The sequence below is a fragment of the Diospyros lotus genome, chromosome 2 (assembly GCF_014633365.1).
Source record: "Diospyros lotus cultivar Yz01 chromosome 2, ASM1463336v1, whole genome shotgun sequence".
NCBI classification, from domain to species: domain Eukaryota; kingdom Viridiplantae; phylum Streptophyta; class Magnoliopsida; order Ericales; family Ebenaceae; genus Diospyros; species Diospyros lotus.
In genome coordinates, this window is record NC_068339.1 from 19,554,824 (window position 1) to 19,571,949 (window position 17,126).

The window sequence follows — 17,126 nt, forward strand, 5'->3', positions numbered from 1 at the left end:
ATTACATGGAAAGCTAGAAAAAGATGAGCACAATTAGAATTAAGAAAGAAATAATATTATCCTTTAGCATTCAATATACTTGTGGGCCTTGGTAGTAATCATAAGGCTACTCCTTTGTTGACTGGAACTCACAGGTTTGAGTTATGGAAACACTTCCTTTACAAAGCAGGTAGGATTGTGTGTTGTGTTTGCCTAGAGTTTTGTGCGGTAGAAGATCAGTAAAATATTGGAGATGCATCGGCTGGAAGATTAGATCAATTAGGGTTAAAATACCAAGTGTAGTTACTTAGTATTTTGGGGGGCCTAATTGTAATATCCCAATAGTAGTTAGTTATATTGGGATATCCGCCCTTTCTATAAATAAGAGGGCTCAGGAGTCAGTCGGGGAAGGCAATCCAAGAGAGAGAGAGTTTCTATTTCATCTATGATCAAGTGCTGGTTCCATTCTTGAGAAAGAGAGGCTGAGTGATTAGTATTTAGTCTTGTGTATTCTTGAGAGAATGAGTGTATGTACTCGGGAATATAGATGAGGGTTTAGAAGCTTGATGTACTAATCGTTTTCATTTGAATAAAGGCTGCTCTGTGTGTGGGTGTTGACTGCTGGATGTAGGTTTGCCAAAGGCATTCTGAACTAGGATAACTACCGTCTCCTTGTTGGTTTGTTTTATCTTTCTGCAATTTCAGTTTTCATTCTGTTTTGTCTGTTTTCTTAATTGGTTTCTAAGTTCTGTGAGTGTGCAAGAATTCGAGTGGGAATTCTCTTTGGTTTGGTCCTGTTTTGATAGTCCTAATATCAACGTTGTGTATAAAAACAACCTTCCTTCAACCCTTGCAAAGCCTGGGTTCTTCCTGTGAGGTGGAGTGCACCCCCCCCCCCCCCCCCCCCTTCTCTCTCTCTCTCTCTCTCTCTCCAAACACAAAATATTCTCAGGGAAAATACTGGTCGAGTTTTAGTGGCAAAGACAGGTATTTACCATCAGAAGACTTTGGCTGGTGAAGGAGAAAAGATGCTGCATACCCTTTTTTGGACATGGTGAAAGAGTCAATAGAATGATATGCTTGTTTTGGGTATTTTGCATATTAATCCAAATGGGGTTTGGTGGGGTGATGCATATTTATCACCCTGTCAGTATATATCTATTCTCCTTACCTGCTTCTATACAAACTCTTTAAATCACAGGCACTTCCATTAGAGGGCAAGATGGGTAGAGCTCTAACTAAAAAGTGATGTAAATTTATAGCATAAATTGATGATATCACTTGTTAATTTCGTGTTGCTCCTTTGTAGAAATGCATGTTTTCTTCTTTCTGCTTTTCTCACTAGTCAATATTACATGCTTTCTTATCTTAGCGCTTCATAACATGTCAATTATGAACATCCAGAAGTATTTATATCTATTAGACTTGCAAAAACTGATATTTTCAATTATAATCTAGCTTCTTGGAAGGAGCAGTGGATTTCAAGTGGCATCAACACATCGACCATGCACTAAAGGGCTTTGGTTGTGGAGTGCCCCCATAAGGAGGACTGCCCTTGATGGAACTGAATACAATCTGTTACTGTTAGATAGTGAAGGAATTGATGCTTATGATCAAACGGTTAGTTTTTGTTCTTCTGCAAGAGTGAGGTTCTGATGAGTTTTTTTATTTTTGATTATTCATTATTTTTGGTAACAGAGTACATAAAACAGAATACTGTCCTGGATCTATTGTTTTAATTATTATTCATTTTTATCGCCTATTATGCAATATTTTTTAGGTCATCAACCTCACCATTTTTTTAGTCCTTGTTCTAGTATTCAACTATTTTATTGGGGTCTTTCTTTATTGCACTTATGTTGTAATCTTGTTTGCTATTGTTCTTAACAGGGAACATACAGCACACAGATATTCTCCTTGGCTGTCCTGTTATCAAGCATGTTCGTGTACAACCAGGTTTTTGAACTGTTCTGAGGCCTTGATCAGAATATTTTCATAGTTGAATTTCAACTTATGATTTGATTCTTCCATTGCACTCATATATAGCTTTTGCCTTGTGTAACCTGTTTCTGATTTCAGAATTTATTCTTTCATTTCTCTATTTAGATCATCTATTTATGTTTCTATTCATTCAGATGGGCGGTATTGATGAAGCAGCACTTGATCGTCTCTCTCTTGTGACTGAAATGACTAGACATATTCGTGTTAGAGCATCTGGAGGACGGAGTACTGCCTCTGAGCTTGGACAATTCTCCCCAATCTTTGTTTGGCTTTTAAGAGTAATATTGTCTAAACATTATTTCATATATCCCATTTTTAAATCCTGATTATAGTGGCTTATGTTTGTGGTAATATTTATGGTCCCAATATGAGTATTTTGATGCCTTAACTTGCTTACATGTTTGCTTGTATTGGTATCTTATTATTTATTCATGATAACTTATTTAACTTCTTTCTTGCAGGACTTCTATCTAGATTTGGTGGAAGATAATAGGAAAATAACACCTCGTGATTATCTAGAGCTAGCTTTGAGGCCAGTCCAAGGCAGTGGACGAGATATAGCTGCCAAAAATGAGGTTATTCTCTAGCTGTACTTCTGGTAGTAGATTTGTGGAATATTTATTAGAAACAATGACTAACATGTGAAAATTGCGTTTTCCGTAACTTCTTAGATTTTGTATGAGATTTACATTTCTAGTTTCTTAACCATGAGGCAATTGCTATTTAATGCTATCTTATTGAATGTGTTCTAGTGGATGTACTAATGATGCTATGATAATACTTTCTAGATTCGTGAGTCCATTCGAGCTCTTTTTCCTGATAGAGAATGTTTCCCTCTTGTTCGGCCTCTGAGCAACGAAAATGAACTTCAGCGACTTGACCAAATTCCTGTCAGTAACTTTCCTCTAGCTTCATTTTTCATTGTCTACTATTGTGGTTATCCTTTTTATAAATGTTGGTTCTTTGTCTCTATTCCTGGTTTTATTTTCTCATTGGTTTTTATTGTTGTTGGTGCAGTTGGACAAACTAAGACCAGAATTTAGATCTGGTCTAGATGCTTTCACAAAATTTGTTTTCGAGAGGACCAGGCCCAAGCAAGTTGGAGCAACTGTAATGACAGGACCAATTCTTGCTCGTATAACTCAGTCTTTCTTGGATGCGATTAATAATGGTGCAGTGCCTACAATTACCTCCTCATGGCAGGTTGCTGTTATTTCTGCAGCTCTATACTCCCCTAGACTTCTTTCCATGCATTTATGATTCCTTATAATGTTGATTTTTAGTGTGCTTGGGTGCTATTTCCATTTTTCTCTTACACTATTTAAATGTTTGAGCCTCACAAGATCTCACAATATTATCATAATGCTAACCTGAAAATTTCAGCTAATTTGTTTAGCCAAAAAAAAAAAAAAAAATATCAGTTCTTTTATTCACTTTCTCATCTGCAAGGATAGGGAAGTTTAATTTCTTAGTGAGGTTCTTTTTTTGATACTATTTTAGTATTGATATATCTATCTATGTAGAATGGCTTTGGGGCCAATTTTAGTTTCAGTTTGATTTTTGCATTGCCATGTGAGCTTGTAAACTTACATGCTACTGTATGACGGGATTATTCTTTCTATTGAGAAAATCTTTGGGACTACCTGTTTGATTCCAACAATGTAGAGTGTATGTATCTGGTTGTTCATCATCACAGGAAAAGTCATGAACACCTTTAAATTAAGTAGAAATGCTGATAGTGATCTTGATTAGGGTCTCAAAGATAGAATTTCTGAGTAGAAATGCAGTTTCTTTCTTGTTCTTTTTTGGGAAATTGAGTCCAATCCATGACAAGAATTGAGTCAAATGTCATGACCCTATGAACAATAAAAGGGTATTATTGTAATAGGATAAAATAGTTTATTATGGATATTTTTGCAAGTGGTTAGAAGCACATGGGAGCATGTGCTAGGCTGTTAGAAGGCAAATATGCCTATAAAAGATTGCTGTAATGGTTTGTTTTGTTATCCAAGAAATTAATGAATTGAAAATCTGTTTTCCTCCTCTTCCAAATTCTCTCCCCTTTCTTGATCTTCATCTCCCTCTTTTCTGTTCTTCTAATCCCCCCAACACTTCTTCTAATCTCTCCCTCATTCTTCCAATTTCCTTCTTAATCTCCTCTGTTCTTGGCTTTAGCTGAACCAGATTCTTCTGATTCCCAAACTGATCCTAGGTTAAGCCCTAGGATCATGACATCAAATTAGTGGATCACAGTGGTGTAAGGATGATTAGTGAGCTCTATATCTCTTTGATTTACGGAGTAGTTTTCTGCTGTACTGTTACAACATGCAGTAGTGAAGTAGAATCCTTATAGCAACCCCACCTGGTTGGAAAAAGTCTTTGTTTTAACTCTAATAACTGTAGCAAATGGTGTAAGAACAATATGTTAGCTGCAGTTGGATGATTTTCTTAAATTTAAGTGCTTAGGTTAATTAATCAGGTAATATATGGTTGAACTTTTCTGGTATTGAAAGAAATGGAAGGATCAAGAACTTTTTTATAAGATGGAAGGAGAAAAATCATGTTTTACTAATTGTTGAATGAAAATGGATCATCATTTTTACATGCTGTGGTTCTTTTGTGATAATTACAATAACCTACTTAAAGTCTTTCATAGTATTCACTTTTATGTACCTTACAATAGCCTACTTGGACCATTTTTAACATAAGAGAGGCCCACCTACGATCTAGATCTTCATAGAGAAAAATTTCCCATAAATAGTCAAAACAGATCCCAAAGGTAGAGACAAGCTTTGGCAAAGTTGCGAGGCAAAAAAAGAAAAATCACTTGAGGGGAAATGAGGTGAAAACTCCCTTATTTTTGTGAAACAACTGTTTAAAACATTTTGAAGATGTTTTTAACAGTCAGTATAAATTTAAAATGGGAAAACTCAGTTTTCTATTTTCTATTTGTGAAACTTTTTCATTTGACATGTTTCCCAGTTTTCTGTTTTGTATATAAAGTTTTTCTGTAACTTTTTGGTGTCTTGTGAATTTGAATGCACTCCTGGAGGTGTCAAGAAAGATATTAGAACAAAATCACAATGGTTTTTCCAAGTCTTCATTGATTTTGATCTAGAGTATAATAACTGTCATTTCAATGCTATTTGTATGTGCCAACACTCTTTGAAATGCCTACTGAGATGATTTTGTTGAGGACTTGATAGGCTGCTGTTACATGAGCCATCTAGATTATCTACTAATTTGAGAAACTCTTTTTGTTTTGTTGTTTTCCATTCTGGTCTTTAACATGATTCACCCATAGACAGGTTTTTAGGGTAGTAAGATATTCCTTTAGTGATGTGGACAACTTTTAAAGTTGGGTCACAGGAACTCAACTATTTTTTCTTTCATTTACTCAGTTATTATCTTTTCAATAGTAGATTTGCCTATAACCATTTTTGTGATGTGTTATCTGGATATTCAACATCGGAAAATTGTTATTTGATTTGTGTATTTTGTAACAATGAATGCTAGACAATGTTGGTGCTGTTCTATTGTTGAAATTAGGTCCTGTTTTTTGGATTTTTGTTTTAGGAGAAAACAAAAAAGTTGAAGATCATGTTCAAATAGAAAATTGAATAGAAAACTTATAATTCTATTTTTTAGTTTTTCACATTTGTTTTGACTGGATGTAAACATTTTCTGGATTTTTTCACTGTTTGCTTTACAAAAAAAAAGGGGGGGGGGGGGGGTTTGCCTAATGCTCTTCAAATAGAAAACGGTTTTCGTCTGACCAAAACAGTAATTGTATTTATATTAATATCAATATAAATAATAAAAATATGAATTTTAAATGATAAATAATATTATAATATAAAGTAGATTGTAAAGAGTGAAGATATTAATAAATAGTAAATTTAACTAATAATAGATAAGACTATAATATTAGCAATATCAACAATGGGATTATAAGTAGTAAAAGTATTAATGAAATCTTTAAAATTGACTAGCAATGAATAGTAAAATAGATTAATAATAATATTGGTAAATTGTAAAAAAGAATTTAAATTTATAATAAATATTTCAATTATTGTAATTGATATTATAATAATGACAATATCATGAATATTGTATTGATAATATTAATCTTCTAATACCATCAATTTAATTTATTCAAAATTTTAGTATAGAAATATTACTAATAAATTATTACAATTAATAGTAATATCATAATATTGTATTGATAGTAATAGTTTAATAATACTTAATGTTATTACTATGATTAATATTGTAATAATATTCTTAAGAATGTCATAGATTTGAAATGTTATCAATAGAAGCAAGACATGAACAGATGCTTGCCAGAGTTAGTAGTATTTGCATAGAGACTTTATTTTATTTTTATACTTTCCTGGAGGTTTCAACTTTTACCTTTTTCAGAGTGTTGAAGAAGCTGAGTGTCAAAGAGCATATGAGGTAGCAGCTGAAGCATATATGTCTGCTTTTGACCATTCAAAGCCTCCTGAGGAAGTAAGTGTTGCTTTCTTCTGACTTCTTGTTGAATATCCTTGTTTTCTTATTTTGAGCTGTTGGTAGGCTCCACTAAGGCAGGCACATGAAGAAGCAGTTCAAAAATCTATGGCTGCTTTCAATGGTATTGCTATTGGGGCTGGTACAACGAGGCAGAAATATGAAAAGCGTCTCCAAAACTTTTTAAGGAAGGCATTTGAGGTAATGCTTGCGTTCTTTTCCTTATCTTTTTGATGTGATCCTTTATTCAAAAGGATGCCAAACTAGTGGAGGAAGAGCACTCTAGTGCCTATTTATAAGAATAAATGAGATGTCTAATGTTTTGGGGAAATTATAAAAGATTTAAGCTAATGAACCATACCTTGAAACTGAGTGAAAGTGATTGAGCAGAGTATAAGAGAAGCCTAGGCATCTAAAAACCAATTTGGTTTCATGCCTGGTTGGTCAACAGTGGAAGCTATACAGTTGCGAAGGTGCCTATTGAAAAGATATTGTGCGAGTGAAAATGTATATATTTAACAAATTTACTGTCCAATTTGTGTATTTGCTTATTGAGCTACTTGGGATGTTGCCAATTGTTGTTGGAACCTTCAGGAATTGCCACAAAGACATCTAAATCCCTGCAAGCAGAAACCCTTGGAGGATTTTGCTCCTCAAATGTGGTTTGACATTAGCTTGTGTAAGCATATTGTTTGCCACTTTGTATTATTTTCTTGCTATTGTCAACAATTTCCTCTTCTATCAGAACACATATCAAGTGTCAACTACTTGACATACCTGGTTGAACATTCTGCTTTAGGCAGCCTATATACCAGTCACATAGGTTCTCGAATCTCAAAATTTTTCCCCTCTTAAGCCTTCTAGTGATTATTTAGCCATAAATCCACATTTTACAATGTCTCTTGGGCCTCACTAAGGTGTTATATTGTCAATGGATGGTTTAGATTAATTTGATCATATTGTTACATTAACTTCATTAAAATAATCCAAAGAACTATCAACACTTAATCTAGAGTATTCCATGTCATGTAGGCATCCAAGTTATCCTAATGACACCCATGATAATTTGATGGCCTATGACATGCATCTATACTTTTTCTAGACACATGGTTTTTGCTTTGTTGAAGATAGGGAACACAATACCCGGACATTATCTTCACTAGTGGTGAAGAAAAGCATCCATTGCTTCACCACTCTTCTTCCCTATACAGAACAAATCCACTAAAATTGGCCTTGTCCTCATCAATCTGATGAGGATATATTCTAGCATGCAGTCTAAATGAAAAAGGTCACGTTATGAGGAGCTCTTGATCTCTACCAACTTATTTCAAGGTAACTCTACCTTTCTCTAGGTCATGAATGTTGCCTATGATGCATAACCATGAAAGAACCTCCATTATTTGAGTCCCAAACTTACTTGTCTAACCATTGTAACTAATGAGATGGAGGTGTCCCCCCCAGTGCACAAGGCTCTCTGCTTTGTTGAGGTTAGGGAGAGTCTTATATGTACAGTCTTTCCTTGCTTTTCTGTAAATAGACTGTTCCCACAATTCAAAACTTGTGACTTTCTGGTCATGAAAGAGCAACCTTATCATTTCTATCAAGGCTTAGCCCCTCATAACCATGAAAAGGGGTAAAAACTGTGCAGTGTTAGTTTCTCAATGCCAAGATATATTTTTTCATTTTAACAGGTGTTGGACAGTTGATGAAATGTTCCCTTCTATTTGTAGCTAAATCTGAAAAGATATTATTTTCCATATTCTGGAAGGTTGTCCTATTCATGGTAAATGTGGCGTTAAGAGTTCAATGTTAAATTTCAAATTGGATTACTCAAACTATCCTGGTGGAAAGCCCTTAAAGAATGATTTTTTGATTCGAATAAAAAGAATGTGTAAATTATGACATATGCATGCACTTATTTTTGATGAGCAATAAGTCAGCCTGCCTGCCTTCCATATCCATTTTCAGTAGATTGACAAAAATTGAATGCATGTTCTACACACTGGGTTTTCCAGATTCTATTCTCCTTTACCCTGCCAAATTAATTCTTTATTCGTATTTTGTTGTGGGAGGAAGAGAGAGTAAAAGCATAAAGGGAGAGAGGGGAAGGCAGTGCTTAGAAAAGCGTGCTTTAAGCGTGAAGCGCAGCATCCATGGGGCTTTTTTTGTGTGAAGCTCAGTTACTTTAGCTGAGGGTGATTAAAGCACATGCATAAGTTGTGCTTTTACCTGCCCTGAAGTGCAATAAAGTGTGCTTTAGAAATACCCTTGGGTTTCTTTTAATCAAATAATATGAATGGTTGGATTTGTTTAAATTTTTGCAATAGTGTGGCTGCTGGTATGGAATTCTTACCCCAAAAAAGCTATTATCAGATCTTAGAAAGATCTAAATAAAATCATATATACATTTGTTAAAAAAAAAAAAGAAGATTCGGCTGTATTTACCAAACAAAAAATATTGAAGGAAACATGTAATTAGGTGTAAATTAGGGGTTGCTAATTTATTCCTAACTGCTGTAAATTAGGCATTGATGATTGATTCCTAATTGTTGTAAATTAGGAATTGTTGATTGATTGCAAATTAGGGATTGATTGATTGGGGATTGTTGTAAATAAGGGGTTGCTTAATTGAGGATTGTTGTAAATTAGGGATGATTTTTTCCTTATTCTATTTAATGGGTTTTGTTGCCAAACTTTTATGAAAAACAAAAGAAGACTCAACAAATTTAAAAAGATTAAAAAATTTAAAAAGAAGCCTCAGCATATTCAAGTCCATTCAACCGAGAGTTAAGAGCTGTTTGTCTTTCATGTTCCATCAGGACTAGCAGCTGACCAGATTGTATCCTATTATATGCCCCCCTATGTGTTTTTGCTGTGATTGGATGAACTTGTGAGCTGGTATAAAAAATATAAATGAAAAATGGTATCTTTTGTTAAATTTGCAGCCCTTGTTCTTATTTAGTTTTTTTTTTTTTTTTTAATGATTGCTTTTTTAATAGTTTATATTTTTAAACTTATAAAAGTTTATAATCTATTTTATTTATATGTGCAAAGCGAAGCTTATGCCTTTCATTTTATTTAATGAGTTGTATTGGAAAGTGTATTGCTGTCAAAGTAGGTATGAAAGTGGATGAGGTTTAGGTAATTCATGCAGTAAAAGTTCAATATTTATTTTTAACTAGTTTGACTTTATTAAATGAGTTGTATTCAACAAATTTGGGCCGTTTGGTGTGCTTCAGCAAAACATGCACGTAATGGGGCCTGCAAATTATTTTTTTGATTGTGAATCAGGGGAAGTTTGAAATTTTTTGTCTTCTTTATAGGCTTAAGAGTATGTAGGGTGTGATATCTTTAGTAAATATCTATTAGGTTCATCTGATGGAGCAGTGTATATTACTGGAATTAGGCACTTGTCATTTGCTCATTGTAGGACAAGATCTGTGGTTTTCTCAGGTCTGATTCTGCATCTGAGTTCCAAATGTGTGCTTCAGCAAAAACATGCACATAATGGGGCCTGCAAATTAATTTTTTGATTGTAAATCAGGGGAAGTTTGAAATTCTATGTCTTCTTTATAGGTTTAGGAATATGTAGGGTATGATATCTTCGGTAAATACCTAGATTAGGTCATCTGATGGAGCAGCGTATACTACTGGAATTAGGCACTTGTCATTTGCTCATTGTAGAACAAGATGTGTGGTTTTCTCAGATCTGATTCTGCATCTGAATTTCAAATGTGTGCTTCAGCAAAACATGCACGCATAATGGGGCCCGCAAATTATTTTTTGATTGTGATCAGGAAATTTCTTGTCTTGCTTAAGAGTACGCAGGGTATGATATTTTCAGTAAATACCTATATTAGGTTCATCTGATGGAGCAGCATATAGTGCAGCTTTATTTTGACAAATATTGCTTGCTAATTAATTTTTATTCGTTGTTAATGCAGGACTACAAAAGGGATGCTTTTAGGGAAGCATACTTAAAATGTTCAAATGCTATACAAAACATGGAAAAGGAACTAAGAACAGCTTGCCATGCGTCTGATGCAAAAGTGGATAATGTTCTTAAGGTACCCATGTGCAGTCAGAATAGTTTGTTCATGATCGTGAGGTGGTTGTAATGTTTTCTTTTTCTTTTCTTTTCTTTTTTTCTGTTCCAGTAGCAAATTGTGGTAAAAGAGCTCAGCTGGTACCAATGCTGCACGGGATTCCTTGGTCTGCCTATGTTCAAGGGATTCTGTTATAAGCATATGAAGTCTTTCTCCAATATCTTCATGATATTAGTTAATTAAATAACATTATTGGTCCCTAAACTTTATTCTTTCTAACAAACTAGCCCTTATACTTTAATTTGTCTTATAGCAATCATTAAACTTTTAATTGTCTGTGTTTTTTAATTTTTATTTTTCTTTATTTTAAGTATGTGCCACATCATAATTTTTTGATAAATAGGGTCCTCATAATAAGTATGCGGCACATCATAATTTTTCTTATTCTTCGGAAATCTCGGGGTTTTCTTCTAAGTTACTTTTCCTTCAATTTCTTGAAAAATTCTTGTCAAAATCAAAGAGATTCTTCTATTTGCCTACCAAAATTTTACCGCATTTTCAAAATGTTAAGTGACAGTTGTCGGCAACAGCTGTTTATTTGTTTTACTTATTTTTATATATCTGCAATATGATAATTTTTTTGACAAAGTCTGACAAATTTTCAAGAGGGACTAAATTGTAACAAGATTAAAAGTTTAATGGTTGTTATTAGACAAATTGAAGTACAAGGACTACTTTGTTTAAGAGCATAAAGTTGATGGACCGATTATGTTAGTTACCCTTGGTTAATTGCATCTTAAAATCATTTACCTTTTTACTTGATATTAACTACTAGCTAGAGAGTCAATCTCGTTCAGTTGAAAGGGTTTAGGCTGGGTAAATCTAAATTTCACATGTTTTTGGTTGTTAATTTATGGTTTAAAGTTTTCTTTGTAGGTGCTTGCTAATCTTGTATCTAAGTATGAAGCATCATGTCATGGTCCGGAAAAATGGCAGAAGTTGTGCAGTTTCTTGTTGAACAGGTTTGCATAAGCATCTCTCATTCAGTAATTTGCTGCTGAATATTAACTTACCATCCAAATCTCTTTTCTCAGTTTGGAAGGTCCAGTGCTGGATCTCTTCAAGAAGCAAATAGATCAAATTGGAACGGAGAAGAGTTCCCTTTTGCTGAAATGCCACTCAATTGAGGATAAGATGGGGTTGATTAACAAACAATTAGAAGCTAGTGATAAGTACAAATCTGAATATATGAAGCGTTATGAGGATGCCATAAATGATAAGAAAAAGCTTGCAGATGATTATATGAATCGGATAACAAGCTTGCAGAGTAAAAATAGCTCACTAGAAGAGAAATGTTCTAGCCTATCAAAAACATTAGATTCTGCCAGGCAAGAATCCATAGAGTCAAAAAGAAAATATGAACAGGTACTATCAAAACAGAAGGCTGAAGAAGGCCAGACAAGTGCAGAAATTGCAATTCTCAAGTCTAGGAGTAGTGCTGCAGAAGCAAGGTTGGCTGCTGCTAAGGAACATGCTCAATCTGCCCAAGAGGAAGCGGATGAGTGGAAGCGGAAGTATGACATTGCGGTTAGGGAAACAAAAGGTGCTCTAGAGAAGGCAGCAGCTGTTCAAGAACGCACAAATAAGCAGACACAGCTGAGGGAAGATGCTATCCGAGCAGAATTTTCTGATAGCTTAAATGAGAAGGTAAATATCTCCGTCTCTCTGTTATATACGAATGCATGTGCATGCAGAGTAATTATTTAATGTAGTAAATTATCTCTGTAGCAATTCAGGATCCTTAAAGTTTTAGTTTGTCTTTTTGCTGATCTTCAGGAAGAAGAAATAAAGGAAAAGGTAGCAAAGATTGAATATGCAGAGCAACGGTTAACGACTTTGAGTTTGGAATTGAAGGTAAGCTTTAACTCTGTCCAGAAACAATCTGTTGTGTTCAGACGATTTTTTTATAGAGCTACATTTAGTGGAAGTGTTATGTCCTGGAACTACTACTTTGAGTACTGTTTCTTATATATTGGTTTGTTGATTTTGTATATGAACAGAATTGAAACACGGTGAAGGATGGAAGGTTTACTCAAGTAAATAGAAGGATTATATCGAGTACTTGGAGAATTTAGTTGAGTAGAAAGGAAAACTTACTCGATTAATTTATGTTTTCTCATCTTGTATTGAACTCAAGATGGGTTATACATACACGAGATTTCCTAAAATATCTCCTAAAATAGAGGTATAAATACAGAACAAATTTAAACTAGACTTAGATGATAAAAATAACCAGGGAAATTTTAAATTTGCTGAACTAATCCATCTTGTTTTTCTGGATCGGCCTTATCTCTTATCTCTTATTTGGAACAGCTTTATCTCTTATCCTTTCAGTTTGTATATCTCTTATCACTTCTTCTTGTAACCTCCCAACAACCTTATCACTTGATTATTCTGCCATAATAGAGATAATCTGGATTTATCTTTTAACTTTCCAACACTCCCTCTCTAGCTGGTGAATAGATATCTGTCATTCTTGGCTTGCTTCTAGTTGATTCAAATTCTTGTCTTGACATAGCTTTTGTAAGGATTTCTACTTCCTAAGACTTAGTAGGAATATAGGAAAGACTTATACCTCCATTTTTGATTTCTTGTTTGATAAAATGCCAATCAATCCTTACATGTTTAATTCGATCATATTGCACCGGATTATTCACAATACTGATTGGTGACTTGCTGTTACTATATAGCCTTATTGGAGTAGATATAGATATATTTAGGTCCTTCTTTAGTTTCTCAAGCCAAATTACCTCACATATACCTTGAGCAATAGCTCGATATTCTGCTTCTGCACTACTACAGGCTACCATAGTTTGTTTCTTGCATTACTAGGTAAGTTAGAGAATACATAGTTTTGAATGATAATTGATTTCTAGACTTATCTCTCAGATTCTCTCCCAAATTCCTTCTCATTTCCCTCTGATTTCCTAATATCTCTTTCTTTCTCTGTTTGTCTGCGATTCTCCCTATATCCTTGCTGTTAACTCCCTCTTGCTGTCTAATTCTCCCTCCAAATTCTCTATATTCTCGATTTCTACCTAATACCCTAGTTTAAACCCTATGAACATGACAAATGGTATCAGAGCCGACGATTCTCAACTGTGATTTTGGAAATTTCAGCTCTTCGATCAAGGTTTATGTTGAATAATCCACGAAAGTATGGAATGAGATAAGTCAACTTTCTAAAATCAGCCCTGATCCTATCCTTCATATTTAGAAAACTGTTCAATTTTAGAGATTTCCTAATGTTGTGTTGTATGTTTTGTTTTCTTGTACAGTGTATAGTGTATCTTTCCATTCTTTGTTGCTTTCCTAAAGTGTAATTCTCATCCCTATTAATAGGGAGTGTAATACTGTGCATGGCTATGAAAGTTAGAGGCTTATTCTCATTTATTCTACATTCATCAGCCTACTTTCTACATGGTATCAGAGCCTAAAACTTTTGATTATTAGTGTGCCTTCATTGCACCAATTTTTTCTACTCTCGAGAGCCTTCATTGCCATGATCCCTCCTTTGTTTTTGTCTTGTTTTTTTCTGGTGCCATATCTCCCTTGTAATGTTGGAGATATCTGAAACTGCTTCCCTTGTGAAACTGCTTCTCCTAGGTCAACAAGGGAAGCAATGCCTATTGAACAAATTGTCGGTGGAGCTCTGACTAGTGAACTATCGAGAATGCACTGCTCCTATAGATTGGATGGTGGAAACTATTTTCAGTGGTCCTAATTGGTGAGGAATTTTTTGAAGGGCTGAAGGAAGATAGCCCATCTTCCTTTTTGAAGGGCTAAGGTGACAAATCCAAGCTTTGTTGCCTGGGATGTGGAGGATTCAATGTTGATGTTTGTGTTTTGCCATGCTTTCAAAGGTAAGTAAAAGCTACATGTTTTTATCTACCTCTAGAGAAATCTAGGAAACTGTGAAGAGGACCTATTCTAAAGTGAAAGATACATTGGTTGTGTATGAGACCAAAATCAATAGACAAGGCAAGGGGCTCTAATTGTAACTGAATATTACAACTGGATGAATGGTTTTTGGCTGGAATTGGGTCACTATTAGGATATAAAAATGGTGTGTAGTGAGGATGCCATTATCTTAATTTCTATGTTAGAAAGAGATAGGATAATGGAGTTTTTGGCAGGTCTTAGCCTTGAGTTCGATGAAGTAAGGGCTCAAATACTTAGCAGGGGAAAAATGCCATCACTAAATGAGGTCTTTTGTATAGTGAGAAGTGAAGAACATATAAGGGCAACCATGTTTTCTGATCATGGCATGGAGGGATCAACTATGGTAACTAAGAAGGTGCAGGGGACATGGATGAAGCCTATGCAAGGCAAAGAGCAATCCTCATCAAAGCAGGCAAAGGAGGGGCTTTGGTGCTCGTACTGCAAAAAGCCTAGACATACAATGGATACATGCTTCAAATTGCATGGTAAGGAGGCAATACTAAGCAAACTTGGAGGTTTTAAGAACTTGTAGCCAAAGAATCAAGGAATAGTCTATCTCTCCACTAAAGAAACAGAGGAGACTACTGAAAAGGGTGACTTTACAGTCTCCTCAGACCTAGGAGAACTGAATGCAAAAGAGATTGAGAAGCTGAAATCTTTCCTTAAAACTCTCCAAGGTGAATGTTCCTTAACTCAAGAAGGTATGTGCCTTAATTCTGAGCTTTCACTTGCCTCATATATAGCTAGGGATGAACTATGAATTTTAGATTCTGGAGCAATTGACCACGTCACCTAATCTGAATTTTTTTAAAACCTATGAACCAATAAACGGTTTAAGAAAAATCACTGTTGCTAACGGCCAATCTATTCCTATAGTTGGGCAAGGAAATGTCCATTTGAATCCATCTCTACCTGCCCAACATGTCTTATATGTACCAAGCCTTTCCACTAATCTACTTTCTGTTGACAAGCTTCCCCAAAGCCTTAATTGCAGTGTGAATGTCTCACCTTATGGCTGTGTGTTTCAGGATCTAACAATAGGGAAGATGATTGGTACTGGTAAGGCATTGAACGGGTTGTACTACCTACAAAGAAGTAGAGAGCTACGTACAGGAGACCATTCCAGCCTTACTTCTCTATGCTTACCTCTACTCATTCCAATGAATGGCTTCAACATTTTAGATTAGGGAACCCACCTTTTACTTTATTAAAGACCATGTTCCCAAATCTATTTAAATGTGTTGATGTCAATTCTTTTCACTGTGATATGTGTGAGCTATCTAAACATCATTGAGTACCTTATGCTATTAGCAATAAACTTTCTTTTGTTTCCTTTCTCTTTGGTACATTCTAATGTATGGGGGCCTTCTAAAGTTCTCAATTGTTCTAGGGCTAAGTGGTTTGTATTATTTATTGATGACTGCACTAGAATAACATGGGTATGTTTACTCAAAGACAAAGCAGCTATCAACACCATCCTACCTTTGTTTCATAGGATGATTTTCACTCAATTTGGTGACTCTTATCAAAAAATTCAGAACTGATAATGTAAGAGACTATTTTAATCATCACCTCAATCACTTTTCCCAACAAGAGGAAATTATTCGTGAATTTTCTTGTGTTGAAACCCCTAAGCAAAATGGAGTTGCTGATAGGAAGATGAGGCATCTCCTAAATGTTGCTAGGGTATTTTTCATCAACATTTAGTCCCTAAATCTTTCTGGGGTGAGGCAATGCTAACTGCAACCTACTTAATCAATAGGGTTCCCTTAAGAGTCCTAAACTTGGTTACCCCATTTCAGTGTCGTTCTTCCTACTTCTTAGAAATTGATCTTCTTGCCTTCCTTCCTCTTAAGGTATTCGGGCGTGTGGCTTTTGTTCATGTCTCTAAACATCATAGGGATAAATTTGATCCTTGAGCCCTTAGATGTGTCTTTTTGGGGGTATTCTCCTACCCAAAAAGGATACAAGTGCTACCACTCTCCTACTCGAAAAATGTCACCTTTGTGGAGAATCAATATTTTTTCTGGTCTTCTACTTCTAGTCCCAGGGGGGAGATTACAGCCATTGGTGATCATGATTTACCTCATGGAAGCTTCTCCCAAATCAGCCACATTCTCCTAATCTCTCAAATTTACCTAATCCTTCTAATTCAAAGACAGCAGAAATAGGAGACTAGCAAACCTCTCTTGATTCTCCACCCTTTACTCATACCAAAATGTCTCTTGTCAGGTTCAAGGGCTCACTGTTCATATACAAGAAGAAGGAACAACCCAATCCATGTGCTAAGCAGGGTTCATCATCTATCTCTTAGTTAGGTTTGGAATTCACTCAGCCCTATGATGGTTCTCAATCCATTAATTGTTCTAATCCTATGCCTTCTAATTTGGATTTTCCTATTGCTATTAGAAAAGGGTTAGGAGCTGCACACAACACCCTATTGCTCAATTCATTTCCTATCATAGGCTTTCCCCAAATCACAATAGTTTTCAGACCTCTCTTGATTCCATAGCTATTCCTAAAACTATAGAAGAGACATTACAATATCAGAATTGGGTACAAGCTATGCATGAGGAGATGAGGGCC

The 17,126-nt window shown here is 35.1% G+C and overlaps 1 protein-coding gene across 1 annotated transcript in view; it reads left to right on the forward strand.

The window, feature by feature from the left end:
* LOC127794905 (uncharacterized) overlaps nucleotides 1-17,126 on the forward strand; it is a 47,596-nt gene that overhangs the window by 6,364 nt on the left and 24,106 nt on the right. Inside the window, exons 2-13 of the mRNA XM_052326202.1 lie at nucleotides 1,438-1,599; nucleotides 1,870-1,935; nucleotides 2,115-2,258; nucleotides 2,442-2,555; nucleotides 2,769-2,870; nucleotides 2,998-3,183; nucleotides 6,403-6,492; nucleotides 6,559-6,693; nucleotides 10,437-10,559; nucleotides 11,475-11,560; nucleotides 11,633-12,245; nucleotides 12,375-12,452. Of these exons, the coding sequence (XP_052182162.1) occupies nucleotides 1,438-1,599; nucleotides 1,870-1,935; nucleotides 2,115-2,258; nucleotides 2,442-2,555; nucleotides 2,769-2,870; nucleotides 2,998-3,183; nucleotides 6,403-6,492; nucleotides 6,559-6,693; nucleotides 10,437-10,559; nucleotides 11,475-11,560; nucleotides 11,633-12,245; nucleotides 12,375-12,452 (1,899 nt within the window). The remainder of the gene's footprint in view (nucleotides 1-1,437; nucleotides 1,600-1,869; nucleotides 1,936-2,114; nucleotides 2,259-2,441; nucleotides 2,556-2,768; nucleotides 2,871-2,997; nucleotides 3,184-6,402; nucleotides 6,493-6,558; nucleotides 6,694-10,436; nucleotides 10,560-11,474; nucleotides 11,561-11,632; nucleotides 12,246-12,374; nucleotides 12,453-17,126) is intronic.